Source organism: Oncorhynchus keta, chromosome 10 (assembly GCF_023373465.1).
Source record: "Oncorhynchus keta strain PuntledgeMale-10-30-2019 chromosome 10, Oket_V2, whole genome shotgun sequence".
Taxonomy (NCBI): Eukaryota; Metazoa; Chordata; class Actinopteri; order Salmoniformes; family Salmonidae; genus Oncorhynchus; species Oncorhynchus keta.
The window spans coordinates 970,943-989,043 of record NC_068430.1 but is presented as its reverse complement, the minus strand read 5'-3'; the positions used below and the strand labels follow the sequence as shown (position 1 = coordinate 989,043).

Sequence of the window (18,101 nt, the reverse complement as noted above, 5' to 3'; positions counted from 1 at the left end):
ATAATGGAAAAATGTATGTAATCAATTTATCACTAGCCACTTTATATTATATAATGTTTACATACCCTACATTACTCATCTCATATGTGTATGCTGTACTCTATACCATCTACTGCATCTTACCATCTTGATGTAATGTATCACTAGCCACTTTAGCCAATGCCCCTTTTATGTTTACATATCCTACATTACTCATCTCATATGTATATACTGTACTCTATACCATCTACTGCATCTTGTTTACATACCCTACATTACTCATCTCATATGTATATACTGTACTCTATACCATCTACTGCATCTTGCCTATGCCTTTCTGTACCATCACTCATTCATATATTTTTATGTACATATTCGTATTCATTCCTTTACGCTTGTGTGTGTATAAGGTAGTTGTTGTGAAATTGTTAGATTACTTGTTAGATATTACTGCACGGTCGGAACAAGAAGCACAAGCATTTAGCTACACTCGCATTAACATCTGCTAACCATGTGCATGTGACAAATACATTTGATTTGATTTGAGTGTAGCTAACTGTCCCTAACTAACTAACAAACAGGCCCTAACTAACTAACAGGCTCCTAACTAACAAACAGCTCCTAACTAACAAACAGGCCCTAACTAACAAACAGGCCCTAACTAACAAACAGGCCCTAACTAACAAACAGGCCCAAAGTAACTAACAGGCCCAAAGTAACTAACAGGCCCAAAGTAACTAACAGGCCCAAAGCAACTAACAGGCAAAGCAACTAACAGGCCCAAAGCAACTAACAGGCCCAAAGTAACTAACAGGCCCTAACTAATAACAGGTGCATAACAGGCCCTAACAAATAACATTTAACAGGATTTGCAACTAACAGGCCCAAAGCAACTAACAGGCCCAAAGCAACTAACAGGCCCAAAGTAACTAACAGGCCCAAAGTAACTAACAGGCCCAAAGTAACTAACAGGCCCAAAGCAACTAACAGGCCCAAAGCAACTAACAGGCCCAAAGCAACTAACAGGCCCAAAGCAACTAACAGGCCCAAAGCAAAACAGGCCCAAAGCAACTAAAGGCCCAAACAAACAGGCCCAAAGCAACTAACAGGCCCAAAGTAACAAACAGGCCCAAAGTAACTAACAGGCCCAAAGTAAAACAGGCCCAAAGCCTAACAGGCCCAAACAAACAGGCCCAAAGTAACTAACAGGCCCAAAGTAACTAACAGGCCCAAAGTAACTAAACAAAGAGGCCCAAAGTAACTAACAGGCCCAAAGTAACTAACAGCCCAAAGTAACTAACAGGCCCAAAGCAACTAACAGGCCCAAAGTAACTAACAGGCCCAAAGTAACTAACAGGCCCAAAGCAACTAACAGGCCCAAAGTAACTAACAGGCCCAAAGTAACTAACAGGCCCAAAGTAACTAACAGGCCCAAAGAGGCCCAAAGTAACTAACAGGCCCAAAGTAACTAACAGGCCCAAAGTAACTAACAGGCCCAAAGTAACTAACAGGCCCAAAGTAACTAACAGGCCCAAAGTAACTAACAGGCCCAAAGTAACTAACAGGCCCAAAGTAACTAACAGGCCCAAAGAGGCCCAAAGTAACTAACAGGCCCAATGTAACTAACAGGCCCAAAGTAACTAACAGGCCCAAAGTAACTACAGTAGCTTTACATATTTCCCTAAAAGTGGAGCAGCAATCCCTGCTACCACACATTCCAGCGATTGACCTCTGACTCGAAACCTTTCACATGTCATCTTAACTGTGGCACTTTCAAAACAAACACGGCTCAGGATATATTCCAGAGCCAAACCAAAATGCCACATTCCCATGAAGCTGATGAGGGGAATGCCCTGGGTATTCGTCTAGTTGTAGGCTGATTAATGAGGGGAATGCCCTCATCAGACCACAAATAGTCTGATCTAAAATATTGAAACTTTCGTCAAATAGTCTGGTCTGAAATACTGAAATAGTCCTAAGTAAATATTACAAAAAAACCTCTCTGTTATAATTATTTCACTACTTTATACCAGAGCCCTATTCCCTATATAGTGCAATAGTATAGACCAGAGCCCTATTCCCTATATAGTGCACTACTTTAGACCAGAGCCCTATTCCCTATATAGTGCATTACTTTATAACAGAGCCCTATTCCCTATATAGTGCACTACTTTAGACCAGAGCCCTATTCCCTATATAGTGCAGTACTTTATAACAGAGCCCTATTCTCTATATAGTGCATTACTATAGACCAGAGCCCTATTCCCTATATAGTGATACTACTATAGACCAGAGCCCTATTCCCTATATAGTGGTATTACTATAGACCAGAGCCCTATTCCCTATATAGTGGTACTACTATAGACCAGAACCCTATTCCCGATATAGTGCATTACTTTATACCAGAGCCCTATTCCCTATATAGTGCACTACTTTAGACCAGAGCCCTATTCCCTATATAGTGCATTACTTTATACCAGAGCCCTATTCCCTATATAGTGCACTACTTTAGACCAGAGCCCTATTCCCTATATAGTGCACTAGTATAGACCAGAGCCCTATTCCCTATATAGTGCAGTACTTTATACCAGAGCCCTATTCCCTACATAGTGGTACTACTATAGACCAGAGCCCTATTCCCTATATAGTGGTACTACTATAGACCAGAGCCCTATTCCCTATATAGTGCACTACTACAGACCAGAGCCCTATTCCCTATATAGTGGACTAGTATCGACCAGAGCCCTATTCCCTATATAGTGCACTAGTATAGACCAGAGCCCTATTCCCTATATAGTGCACTACTTTAGACCAGAGCCCTATTCCCTATATAGTGCAATAGTATAGACCAGAGCCCTATTCCCTATATAGTGCAATAGTATAGACCAGAGCCCTATTCCCTATATAGTGCACTACTTTATAACAGAGACCTATTCCCTATATATAGTGGTACTACTATAGACCAGAGCCCTATTCCTATATAGTGCACTAGTATAGACCAGAGCCCTATTCCCTATATAGTGCATTACTTAGACCAGAGCCCTATTCCCTATATAGTGGTACTACTGTAGACCAGAGCCCTATTCCCGATATAGTGCACTACTTTAGACCAGAGCCCTATTCCCTATATAGTGCACTACTTTAGACCAGAGCCCTATTCCCTATATAGTGGTACTACTTTAGACCAGAGCCCTATTCCCTATTCCACTACTGTAGACCAGAGCCCTATATAGTACACTACTTTATACCAGAGCCCTATTCCATATATAGTGCACTACTTTATACCAGAGCCCTATTCCCTATATAGTGCACTACTTTATACCAGAGCCCTATTCCCTATATAGTGCACTACTTAGACCAGAGCCCTATTCCCTATATAGTGCACTACTGTAGTCCAGAGCCCTATTCCCTATATAGTGCATTACTTTATACCAGAGCCCTATTCCCGATATAGTGCACTACTTTATACCAGAGCCCTATTCCCGATATAGTGCACTACTTTATACCAGAGACCTATTCCCGATATAGTGCACTACTTTATACCAGAGCCCTATTCCGATATAGTGCACTACTTTATACCAGAGCCCTATTCCCGATATAGTGCACTACTGTAGACCAGAGCCCTATTCCCGATATAGTGAATTACTTTATACCAGAGCCCTATTCCCTATATAGTGCACTACTTTACACCAGAGCCCTATTCCCTATATAGTGAATTACTTTATACCAGAGCCCTATTCCCTATATAGTGCACTACTTTACACCAGAGCCCTATTCCCTATATAGTGAATTACTTTACACCAGAGCCCTATTCCCGATATAGTGCACTACTTTACACCAGAGCCCTATTCCCGATATAGTACACTACTATAGACCAGAGCCCTATTCCCTATATAGTGCACTACTATAGACCAGAGCCCTATTCCCTATATAGTGCACTACTATAGACCAGAGCCCTATTCCCTATATAGTGGTACTACTATAGACCAGAGCCCTATTCCCTATATAGTGGTACTACTATAGACCAGAGCCCTATTCCCTATATAGTGGTACTACTATAGACCAGAGCCCTATTCCCTATATAGTGCACTACTATAGACCAGAGCCCTATTCCCTATATAGTGCACTACTATAGACCAGAGCCCTATTCCCTATATAGTGCACTACTATAGACCAGAGCCCTATTCCCTATATAGTGCACTACTATAGACCAGAGCCCTATTCCCTATATAGTGGTACTACTATAGACCAGAGCCCTATTCCCTATATAGTGCACTGCTATAGACCAGAGCCCTATTCCCTATATAGTGCACTGCTATAGACCAGAGCCCTATTCCCTATATAGTGGTACTACTATAGACCAGAGCCCTATTCCCTATGTAGTGCACTACTATAGACCAGGGCCCTATTCCCTATGTAGTGCACTACTTTATACCAGAGCCCTATTCCCTATGTAGTGCACTACTTCTCAAGTCATGGAGGTTAAACTAATTAAAGGTTCAACTGTATTTCTTCACTGTTTCCACGGACGTTTTTATCTTGCATTTATATTTTAGTTACCGAGCTGACGCTCTTATCCAGAGCGAATTACAGGAGCAATTAGGGCTAAGTGCCTTGCTCAAGGGTACAGACAGACTTTTCACCGAGTTACCTCAGTGAATCGAACCAGCAACCTTTCAGTTACTGACCCAACGCTATGAACCCCTAGCCATCCATCAGCCAAACAACCCTAGTTATCCATCATTCATTACAAAGTAACATGCAGACCAGACTGAGCACGGCGTCTGCCATCGCGCGCATGCCGACTTTGTCCACCCAGGCGAGATCAGGACACGCAAGTTGAAATGTCAAAATGAACTCTGAACCAACTATATTAATTTGGGGACAGGCCGATAAGTGATAAACATTGATTGGCAGCTAGCTTGCTGTTGTCCTGGGATATAAACATCAGGTTGTTATTTTACCTGAAATGCACAAGGTCCTCTTCCGACAATTAATCCACAGATAAAAGGATCCCTAGCTTGTTTCTAGTAATCTCTCCTCCTTCAGGCTTCTTCTTCTTCTGTGGACTTTATATGGCGGTTGGCAACCAACATTAAGGTGCATTACCACCACCAACTGGAGTGGACCTCAGTTTATCTTTCAATCACCCACGTAGGTATACGCTCCTAAAATCCAATGAGGAGATGGGACAGGCGGGACTTGCAGTGCTCCAAGCGTCACAAATAGAACACATTTCTATTTTTGCGCCTGGCTAAGTAGACGCTCGTTGACGCATGCGAGTAGTGTGGGTGCAACAATTGTATTAATTATGGATCCCCATTATTTCCTGCCAAGGCAGCAGCTACTCTTCCTGGGGTTTATTATGGATCCCCATTATTTCCTGTCAAGGCAGCAGCTACTCTTCCTGGGGTTTGTTATGGATCCCCATTATTTCCTGCCAAGGCAGCAGCTACTCTTCCTGGGGTTTGTTATGGATCCCCATTATTTCCTGCCAAGGCAGCAGCTACTCTTCCTGGGGTTTATTATGAATCCCCATTAGTTCCTGTCAAGGCAGCAGCTACTCTTCCTGAGGTTTATTATGGATCCCCATTAGTTCCTGCCAAGGCAGCAGCTACTCTTCCTGGGGTTTATTATGAATCCCCATTAGTTCCTGCCAAGGCAGCAGCTACTCTTCCTGGGGTTTATTATGGATCCCAATTAGTTCCTGCCAAGGCAGCAGCTACTCTTCCTGAGGTTTATTATGGATCCCCATTAGTTCCTGTCAAGGCAGCAGCTACTCTTCCTGGGGTTTATTATGAATCCCCATTAGTTCCTGTCAAGGCTGCAGCTACTCTTCCTGAGGTTTATTATGGATCCCCATTAGTTCCTGTCAAGGCAGCAGCTACTCTTCCTGGGGTTTATTATGAATCCCCATTAGTTCCTGTCAAGGCAGCAGCTACTCTTCCTGGGGTTTATTATGGATCCCCATTAGTTCCTGCCAAGGCAGCAGCTACTCTTCCTGGGGTTTATTATGAATCCCCATTAGTTCCTGCCAAGGCAGCAGCTACTCTTCCTGGGGTTTATTATGGATCCCCATTAGTTCCTGCCAAGGCAGCAGCTACTCTTCCTGGGGTTTATTATGGATCCCCATTAGTTCCTGCCAAGGCAGCAGCTACTCTTCCTGGGGTTTATTATGGATCCCCATTAGTTCCTGCCAAGGCAGCAGCTACTCTTCCTGGGGTTTATTATGGATCCCCATTAGTTCCTGCCAAGGCAGCAGCTACTCTTCCTGGGGTTTATTATGGATCCCCATTAGTTCCTGCCAAGGCAGCAGCTACTCTTCCTATGGTCCAGCAAAATTAAGGCAGATCAATAACATTACATTCCAAACAGACTAAGTGTGTGCCCTCGGGCCTCTACTCTACTACCACATATCTATAACACAAGATCCATGTGTGTATGGTACGTATGTTATCGTGTGTTTGCATGCATGTGTCTATGTTTGTGTTGCTTCACAGTACCTACTGTTCCATAAGGTGTATTTTTATTTATCTAATTTACTGCTGGCATGAGCTACTTTATAAAAACAAAAAACGTGATGTTGTAGTCATGGCTCTATGTACTACTGTGGAATAGAGTTCCATGTCGTCATGGCTCTATGTAGTACTGTGGAATAGAGTTCCATGTCGTCATGGCTCTATGTACTACTGTGGAATAGAGTTCCATGTTGTCATGGCTCTATGTAGTACTGTGGAATAGAGTTCCATGTCGTCATGGCTCTATGTAGTACTCAATTCTGCTGTTCCATAAGGTGTATTTTTTGTGTTTTTTCAAATCGAATAGAATAACGTTTGTGTTAATTTTGCAACGCTCGCACATGCGAGGGCGGTGGTGGGTGGTGTGGTCAACAAGTAAAGTCTATCCTTCACTATTCAGTCTTCACAGTGTTCAAGGTGACCTGTCCTACTTAATTCCCAATGGTTCTCTAAATGACCTGGCCTACTTCATTCACAGTGGTTCTCTAAATGACCTGGCCTACTTCATTCACAGTGGTTCTCTAAATGACCTGGCCTACGTCATTCACAGTGGTTCTCTAAATGACCTGGCCTACTTCATTCACAGTGGTTCTCTAAATTACCTGGCCTACGTCATTCACAGTGGTTCTCTAAATGACCTGGCCTACTTCATTCACAGTGGTTCTCTAAATGACCTGGCCTACGTCATTCACAGTGGTTCTCTAAATGACCTGGCCTACTTCATTCACAGTGGTTCTCTAAATTACCTGGCCTACGTCATTCACAGTGGTTCTCTAAATGACCTGGCCTACTTCATTCACAGTGGTTCTCTAAATGTCCAGGCCTACTTCATTCACAGTGGTTCTCTAAATGACCTGGCCTACTTCATTCACAGTGCTGGTCAAAATGACCTGGCCTACTTCATTCACAGTGCTTCTTTAAATGACCTGGCCTACTTCATTCACAGTGCTTCTCCAAATGACCTGGCCTACTTCATTCACAGTGCTTCTCTAAATGACCTGGCCTACTTCATTCACAGTGCTTCTCTAAATGACCTGGCTTACTTCATTCACGGTGGTTCTCTAAATGACCTGGCCTACTTCATTCACAGTGGTTCTCTAAATGACCTGGCCTACTTCATTCACAGTGGTTCTCTAAATGACCTGGCCTACTTCATTCACAGTGCTTCTCTAAATCACCTGGCCTACTTCATTCACAGTGGTTCTCTAAATGACCTGGCCTACTTCATTCACAGTGGTTCTCTAAATGTCCTGGCCTACTTCATTCACAGTGGTTCTCTAAATGACCTGGCCTACTTCATTCACAGTGCTTCTCTAAATGACCTGGCCTACTTCATTCACAGTGCTTCTCTAAATGACCTGGCCTACTTCATTCACAGTGCTTCTCTAAATGACCTGGCATACTTCATTCACAGTGCTTCTCTAAATGACCTGGCCTACTTCATTCACAGTGCTTCTCTAAATGACCTGGCCTACTTCATTCACAGTGCTTCTCTAAATGACCTGGCCTACTTCATTCACAGTGCCTCTCTAAATGACCTGGCCTACTTCATTCACAGTGCCTCTCTAAATGACCTGGCCTACTTCATTCACAGTGGTTCTCTAAATGACCTGGCCTACTTCATTCACAGTGCTTCTCTAAATGACCTGGCCTACTTCATTCACAGTGCTTCTCTAAATGACCTGGCCTACTTCATTCACAGTGCTTCTCTAAATGACCTGGCCTACTTCATTCACAGTGCTTCTCTAAATGACCTGACCTACTTCATTCACAGTGCTTCTCTAAATGACCTGGCCTACTTCATTCACAGTGGTTCTCTAAATGACCTGGCCTACTTCATTCACAGTGCTTCTCTAAATGACCTGGCCTACTTCATTCACAGTGGTTCTCTAAATGACCTGGCCTACTTCATTCACAGTGGTTCTCTAAATGTCCTGGCCTACTTCATTCACAGTGGTTCTCTAAATGACCTGGGCTACTTCATTCACAGTGCTTCTCTAAATGACCTGGCCTACTTCATTCACAGTGCTTCTCTAAATGACCTGGCCTACTTCATTCACAGTGCTTCTCTAAATGACCTGGCATACTTCATTCACAGTGCTTCTCTAAATGACCTGGCCTACTTCATTCACAGTGCTTCTCTAAATGACCTGGCCTACTTCATTCACAGTGCTTCTCTAAATGACCTGGCCTACTTCATTCACAGTGCTTCTCTAAATGACCTGGCCTACTTCATTCACAGTGCCTCTCTAAATGACCTGGCCTACTTCATTCACAGTGCTTCTCTAAATGACCTGGCCTACTTCATTCACAGTGCTTCTCTAAATGACCTGGCCTACTTCATTCACAGTGCTTCTCTAAATGACCTGGCCTACTTCATTCACAGTGCTTCTCTAAATGACCTGGCCTACTTCATTCACAGTGCTTCTCTAAATGACCTGGCCTACTTCATTCACAGTGCTTCTCTAAATGACCTGGCCTACTTCATTCACAGTGCTTCTCTAAATGACCTGGCCTACTTCATTCACAGTGCTTCTCTAAATGACCTGACCTACTTCATTCACAGTGCTTCTCTAAATGACCTGGCCTACTTCATTCACAGTGCTTCTCTAAATGACCTGGCCTACTTCATTCACAGTGCTTCTCTAAATGACCTGGCCTACTTCATTCACAGTGCTTCTCTAAATGACCTGGCCTACTTCATTCACAGTGCTTCTCTAAATGACCTGGCCTACTTCATTCACAGTGCTTCTCTAAATGACCTGGCCTACTTCATTCACAGTGCCTCTCTAAATGACCTGGCCTACTTCATTCACAGTGCTTCTCTAAATGACCTGACCTACTTCATTCACAGTGCTTCTCTAAATGACCTGGCCTACTTCATTCACAGTGCTTCTCTAAATGACCTGGCCTACTTCATTCACAGTGCTTCTCTAAATGACCTGGCCTACTTCATTCACAGTGCTTCTCTAAATGACCTGACCTACTTCATTCACAGTGCTTCTCTAAATGACCTGGCCTACTTCATTCACAGTGCTTCTCTAAATGACCTGGCCTACTTCATTCACAGTGCTTCTCTAAATGACCTGGCCTACTTCATTCACAGTGGTTCCCTTCTGTTGTATAATGAGTGTGCTAGAAACCTGTTGGCCAACTGTTGATGAGGTCCTTCCGTGGCTCAGTTGGTAGAGCATGGCGCTTGTAACGCCAGGGTAGTGGGTTCGATACCCGGGACCACCCATACGTAGAATGTATGCACACATGACTGTAAGTCGCTTTGGATAAAAGCGTCAGCTAAACGGCATATATTATTATATTATATTATATTATGAGTTAATTAAAGGCCCACATTGTGATTTGATGATATAATCCCTCCAACGCTAGAGCGGCTCAGATCAAGTCATGACTCACAACGTTCATGGTGTGAAATGAGGCGTGTAGCAGGAAATACCACAAACCGCTCAGAAAGAGATCAGAGTTGTTTCTTAATGCGTCTGAGGCTTGTTAGCTTAAGTTGCTGACTCATACGTCTATACTGTATATGTTTTGAGTTATAAGCTTTGTTATTGTACTTGTACATCTATGTTTTAAGCAATAAGACAGCTCGTTTGTCTCAGCCAACAACTTAATGAATCTAGCGCTGCCTAATTGAGTTTTATAGTTATATAACCTGAATGTTGGTGGGATGAGCTGAGGAAACAATTTTTCAAATGAATCAACTCTGACCTGGGTTCATAAAACATTACGCAAGCGAACATTACAAAACACAAGACAAGAATGAAAAGACTCTGAACTCCACCTGATCTGTGATAGAACAACATTCAAATGAGCAGGCTACTGCTACAACTCACCAATGAAAGAAATGGCCTCTGGGAAAAACTGCGAGAGGTTTTGGCTCCAGTGATCGGAGATGGGGATCTGTTTGTACTTGAAGTCTCCGTCGTGTTCAAACATGTTGGGCAGGTTGGGCGTGACGTTCAGGATGTACTTAATATTATACTTCCCCAGGATGTCCAGATTGGTGGAGTCTTTGGCACAGCCCAGGTAGAGGTACGGTAAGATCTGGACCGGGAAGGCAGGCTGGTTGTTGGGGAGAGGGCTGCCCTCGGACTCGGTGGCGCTGACCGGTTCCCTGTCCGATGACTCCCCATCAGAACAGTCAGAGCTGATCCTCAGCCCCCCCAGCCCCAGGACGGACGCAGGCGGGGAACTGCTGGGGCAGGAACAGTCAAGGTTGATCTCACAGTGTTCTGGGTAGTCTGTCTGGAACTTGTTGAATCCACCTGGAAACAACAAAAGAGACGTTTTAGAATAGAATCAAATCAAATAGAATCAAATCAAATAGAACAGAAGAGAACTGCTGGAAAGAACAAAAGAGACATTTTAGAATAGAATCAAATAGAACAGAAGAGAACTGCTGGAAAGAACAAAAGAGACATTTTAGAATAGAATCAAATAGAACAGAAGAGAACTGCTGGAAAGAACAAAAGAGACATTTTAGAATAGAATCAAATAGAACAGAAGAGAACTGCTGGAAAGAACAAAAGAGATGTTTTAGAATAGAATCAAATCAAATAGAATCAAATAGAACAGAGGAGAACTGCTGGAAAGAACAAAAGAGACATTTTAGAATAGAATCAAATAGAACAGAAGAGAACTGCTGGAAAGAACAAAAGAGACATTTTAGAATAGAATCAAATAGAACAGAAGAGAACTGCTGGAAAGAACAAAAGAGACGTTTTAGAATAGAATCAAATAGAACAGAAGAGAACTGCTGGAAAGAACAAAAGAGATGTTTTAGAATAGAATCAAATCAAATAGAATCAAATAGAACAGAAGAGAACTGCTGGAAAGAACAAAAGAGACGTTTTAGAATAGAATCAAATCAAATAGAATCAAATAGAACAGAAGAGAACTGCTGGAAAGAACAAAAGAGATGCTTTAGAATAGAATCAAATCAAATAGAATCAAATAGAACAGAAGAGAACTGCTGGAAAGAACAAAAGAGATGCTTTAGAATAGAATCAAATCAAATAGAATCAAATAGAACAGAAGAGAACTGCTGGAAAGAACAAAAGAGACGTTTTAGAATATAATTAAATCAAATAGAACAGAAGAGAACTGCTGGAAAGAACAAAAGAGATGCTTTAGAATAGAATCAAATCAAATAGAATCAAATAGAACAGAAGAGAACTGCTGGAAAGAACAAAAGAGATGTTTTAGAATAGAATCAAATCAAATAGAATCAAATAGAACAGAAGAGAACTGCTGGAAAGAACAAAAGAGACGTTTTAGAATAGAATCAAATCAAATAGAATCAAATAGAACAGAAGAGAACTGCTGGAAAGAACAAAAGAGACGTTTTAGAATAGAATCAAATCAAATAGAACAGAAGAGAACTGCTGGAAAGAACAAAAGAGACGTTTTAGAATAGAATCAAATAGAACAGAAGAGAACTGCTGGAAAGAACAAAAGAGACGTTTTAGAATCAAATCAAATAAAACAGAAGAGAACTGCTGGAAAGAACAAGAGACGTTTTAGAATAGAATCAAATCAAATAGAATCAAATAGAACAGAAGAGAACTGCTGGAATGAACAAAAGAGACGTTTTAGAATAGAATCAAATCAAATAGAATCAAATAGAACAGAAGAGAACTGCTGGAATGAACAAAAGAGACGTTTTAGAATCAAATAGAACAGAAGAGAACTGCTGGAAAGAACAAAAGAGACGTTTTAGAATCAAATCAAATAAAACAGAAGAGAACTGCTGGAAAGAACAAGAGACGTTTTAGAATAGAATCAAATCAAATAGAATCAAATAGAACAGAAGAGAACTGCTGGAATGAACAAAAGAGACGTTTTAGAATAGAATCAAATCAAATAGAATCAAATAGAACAGAAGAGAACTGCTGGAAAGAACAGGAACACAGATGGGTCAGAATCACAATATGAGAAAGGTTCTGTGACAGGTTCTGTGACACGTCATTCCAGCGATTCTATAAATACAATACAGAGAAATTAGAATAGATTATAGCTTTATTGTCCAATGTGCAAATTGGAATATCGTCTGTGTGTGTGATAAATGATAGCATGAACAGAGATCTACCAGAATACTGACCGAAAGGTGTGAACACCAATTCAAAATGGCGAAACAAACTCCAAGAACAACCAGATACTATTTATATGTGCTAGACAGGAAACGGAAACGGGCCTACTTCCTACATGACGGTAAAATAAATGTATACTGATACGTTAGCACATTAAACCCTATAACACAATAATAAACCCATCTCAAACACTGATGTTTTGGGAATGGGATTACTGTACATCCCATGTTTCCACTCCTTCAACATTTCATAGGCCCGCTTCCCCAAAAGCATCTTAAAGTTAAGTTAATCGTTAGAAAGTTCGTAGGAGCATCCTTAAATCTCCGAGCTGTTTCCCAAAAAAGCCTGGTTATTAACGTTGCACTTGAAAACGCTCGTAATATAACGCCCGCGTCAGACCGCTGGTAGAACAGCTAAATGTATCGTTAAAATGGATCTCCGCCGCGCGTCACATAATACACGGAACATCTCCGCTAAACGTGGAATCACACGGTTTATCCGCTATGACCACCAAAGTTGACTACCAATTGAAAGTTGCCCAAGTCTTTGCAATTAATACAAACAAGCGACGTATAAAAAGGATGCTTCAAATGAATAGACCTGAGATGAAAGCATTAACATGTAAATACAGTAGGCTATAGGCCTATACGCCTAGGAACAGTGGGTTAACTGCCTGTTCAGGGGCAGAACGAAAGATTTGTACCTTGTCAGCTCGGGGGTTTGAACTTGCAACCTTGCGGTTACTAGTCCAACGCTCTAACCACTAGGCTACCCTGCCGCCTTGTAGGCTACTGTCTGTAATTTTATATTGTAAATATATTTTATGAAATTTAGCCTAACGTGCACAATAATGTGCCACATTTAGATGTTCGTTACATTATTATAGGGTAAGCATTATAATAAGCCGCATGAATATGTGCAATCATACTACGTGATAATATCTTTCTAGGAACTGATCCGTCGTCAGTATTGTGGAATAATTATAATGTTACGGTAAGATTTAAATGGAGAAGACTGATCCGAGAGCAGAGCTGTCTTTCTATCGATTCTATCTATCACTATTAAAACAACTTGCCTCAACGATACAGCTTTGACGAATGTTCTTTCGGAACGGTGTTTTGAGAAACGCATGTTACATATTCGGTCGTCGTATACGAAAGAAGCATCGTTAAAAACACCAATGAGCCTACATTCCATCGCCCTGGGAAACGGGGCCAAGATATGGAACTACTTCTACACTGTGTGCTGTCTACATAACCAAAAGAATGTGGGAACCTGCCGATGGAATCATAGGCATTAATATGGGGTTGGTCCCCCCCTTTTCTGCTATAACAGCCTCCACTCTTCTGGGAAGGCTTTAATATGGAGTTGGACCCCCCTTTACTGCTTTAACAGCCTCCACTCTTCTGGGAAGGCTTTCCACTAGATGTTGGAACAATGCTGGGGGGGCACTTTCTTCCATTCAACCACAAGTAATTGTGAGGTCGGGCACTGATGTTGGGTGATAAGTCCTGACTCACAGTCAACGTTCCAATTCATCCCAAAGGTGTTCAATCGGGTTAAAGTCAGGACTCTGTGCAGGACAGTCAAGTTCTTCCACACCGATCTCGACAAACCACTTCTGTATGGACCTCGCTTTGTGCACAGGGGGCATTGTCATGCTGAAACAGGTAAGAAGGACCTTCTCCAAACTGTTGCTACCAAGTTGGAAGCACAGAATCGTCTACAATGTCATTGTATGCAATAGTGTCAACCATGAAAAACATCCCCAAAGAATTATTCCTCCTCCACCAAACTTTACAGTTGGCACTATGCATTGGGGCAGGTAGTGTTCTCCTGGCATCCACCAAAACCCAGATTTGTCCATCGGACTGCCAGATGGTGAAGCGTGATTCCTCACTCCAAAGAATGCACATCTACTGTTCCATGGTCCAATGGCGGCGGACTTTACACCACTCCAGCCGACGCTTGGCATGGCCCATGGTGATCTTGGGCTTGTGTGCGACTGCTCGGCCATGGAAACCTGTTTCATTAAGCTCCCAACAAACAGTTAGTTTACTGACGTTGCTTCCAGAGGCAGTTTGGAACTCAGTAGTGAGTGTTGCAACAGAGGAACAGACTATTTTTACACGCTTCAGCACTCGGGGGTGAGCTTCTGTTAGATTCGATTAGATTGGTCTAACAGTCGAAAGTTAAAGGGCTTGAACCATTGTGATTCTTACTACTGTGACAGCGTAAGAAATAAACGACTATTAAGACAATAGAAGAAGAATGGATCATTCCCAACACTGCCTACAGATTGGAATCAATCAGGCGACCATAGACCTACATGTACCTAGACAATGCCAAAACCCCATAGATATACAAAAACCCTAGACAGGTTAACACCTAGACAATGCCAAAACCCCATAGATATACAAAAACCCTAGACAGGATAACACCTAGACAATGCCAAAACCCCATAGATATACAAAAACCCTAGACAGGTTAACACCTAGACAATGCCAAAACCCCATAGATATACAAAAACCCTAGACAGGGTTAACACCTAGACAATACAAAAACTAAACCAACCACTAAACCAAAATATAACTGGTTTATTTTGAAGCGTTTGAGAAAATAAAGAGCAGTATTTTTTTTATATCCTAATACTGTATATTATAGCAGAGGAAACATGGCTGCCATCCATTGACTTTTCATTCAGACAACAATTATTTTACAACTTTAATATGATACAGACTAGAATGGAAAAGAATAGTGTAACTTGTTCAAAGGGAAACAAATAGATCATTAGTGTCATACGGTTGCCTTGATTTAGCGACTATATAACTTGGGCTGTAATCCAGTGGTAACATTAGTATCTTTATTTAACGAGGCATATCAGTTAAGAACAAATCCTTAATTACAATGACGGCCTAGAAACGGTGGGTTAACTGCCTTGTTCAGGGGCAGAACGGCCTAGGAACAGTGGGTTAACTGCCTTGTTCAGGGGCAGAACGGCCTAGGAACAGTGGGTTAACTGCCTTGTTCAGGGGTAGAACGGCCTAGGAACAGTGGGTTAACTGCCTTGTTCAGGGGCAGAACGGCCTAGGAACAGTGGGTTAACTGCCTTGTTCAGGGGCAGAACGGCCTAGGAACGGTGGGTTAACTGCCTTGTTCAATGGCAGAACGGCCTAGGAACGGTGGGTTAACTGCCTTGTTCAGGGGCAGAACGGCCTAGGAACGGTGGGTTAACTGCCTTGTTCAATGGCAGAACGGCCTAGGAACGGTGGGTTAACTGCCTTGTTCAGGGGCAGAACGGCCTAGGAACAGTGGGTTAACTGCCTTGTTCAGGGGCAGAACGGCCTAGGAACAGTGGGTTAACTGCCTTGTTCAGGGGCAGAACGGCCTAGGAACGGTGGGTTAACTGCCTTGTTCAATGGCAGAACGGCCTAGGAACGGTGGGTTAACTGCCTTGTTCAGGGGCAGAACGGCCTAGGAACAGTGGGTTAACTGCCTTGTTCAGGGGCAGAACGGCCTAGGAACAGTGGGTTAACTGCCTTGTTCAGGGGCAGAACGGCCTAGGAACAGTGGGTTAACTGCCTTGTTCAGGGGCAGAACGGCCTAGGAACAGTGGGTTAACTGCCTTGTTCAGGGGCAGAACGGCCTAGGAACAGTGGGTTAACTGCCTTGTTCAATGGCAGAGCGGCCTAGGAACAGTGGGTTAACTGCCTTGTTCAGGGGCAGAACGGCCTAGGAACAGTGGGTTAACTGCCTTGTTCAATGGCAGAACGGCCTAGGAACGGTGGGTTAACTGCCTTGTTCAATGGCAGAACGGCCTAGGAACAGTGGGTTAACTGCCTTGTTCAATGGCAGAACGGCCTAGGAACAGTGGGTTAACTGCCTTGTTCAATGGCAGAACGGCAGATTTTCGTACCTCGTCTGCTCGGGGATTCCAACGCTAGGCTCTACCTACCGCCTCTTAGGAATGGCTGCAACCTGGTTTCACAGCATTTCGTATTATTCTGTATGTAAATTACATAACACTCCATTTAGTACGATATGTTACGTTTTTTATGGTATGTATTAATTTGTGGATGTCCATCATCCAATTCGTATGATATGTTACCAATTACAATTCACATGATACAGTATGTTACCAATTACAATTCATATGATACAGTATGTTACCAATTACAATTCATATGATACAGTATGTTACCGATTACAATTCACATGATACAGTATGTTACCAATTACAATTCATATGATACAGTATGTTACCAATTACAATTCATATGATACAGTATGTTACCAATTACAATTCATATGATACAGTATGTTACCAATTACAATTCATATGATACAGTATGTTACCAATTACAATTCATATGATACAGTATGTTACCAATTACAATTCACATGATACAGTATGTTACCAATTACAATTCATATGATACAGTATGTTACCAATTACAATTCATATGATACAGTATGTTACCAATTACAATTCATATGATACAGTATGTTACCAATTACAATTCATATGATACAGTATGTTACCAATTACAATTCATATGATACAGTATGTTACCAATTACAATTCATATGATACAGTATGTTACCAATTACAATTCAACTCGTACAATATGTTACCAATTACAATTCACATGATACAGTACGTTACCAATTACAATTCATATGATACAGTATGTTACCAATTACAATTCATATGATACAGTATGTTACCAATTACAATTCATATGATACAGTATGTTACCAATTACAATTCATATGATACAGTATGTTACCAATTACAATTCATATGATACAGTATGTTACCAATTACAATTCATATGATACAGTATGTTACCGATTACAATTCATATGATACAGTATGTTACCAATTACAATTCATATGATACAGTATGTTACCAATTACAATTCATATGATACAGTATGTTACCAATTACAATTCATATGATACAGTATGTTACCAATTACAATTCATATGATACAGTATGTTACCAATTACAATTCATATGATACAGTATGTTACCAATTACAATTCATATGATACAGTATGTTACCAATTACAATTCATATGATACAGTATGTTACCAATTACAATTCATATGATACAGTATGTTACCAATTACAATTCACATGATACAATATGTTACCAATTACAATTCATATGATACAGTATGTTACCAATTACAATTCACATGATACAGTATGTTACCAATTACAATTCATATGATACAGTATGTTACCAATTACAATTCACATGATACAGTATGTTACCAATTACAATTAAATGATACGATACAGTCTGTTACCAATTACAATTCATATGATACAGTCTGTTACCAATTACAATTCATATGATACAGTATGTTACCAATTACAATTAAATGCGATACAGTACGTTACCAATTACAATTCACATGATACAGTATGTTACCAATTACAATTCATATGATACAGTATGTTACCAATTACAATTACATGATAC

General features: G+C 41.4%; 1 protein-coding gene across 1 annotated transcript in view; it reads right to left on the bottom strand.

The window, feature by feature from the left end:
* Positions 1-18,101, bottom strand: part of LOC118389594 (dual specificity protein phosphatase 7-like) — a 33,662-nt gene that overhangs the window by 10,240 nt on the left and 5,321 nt on the right. The window contains exon 2 of the mRNA XM_052526163.1: positions 10,349-10,780. Coding sequence (XP_052382123.1) covers positions 10,349-10,780 — 432 coding nt within the window. The remainder of the gene's footprint in view (positions 1-10,348; positions 10,781-18,101) is intronic.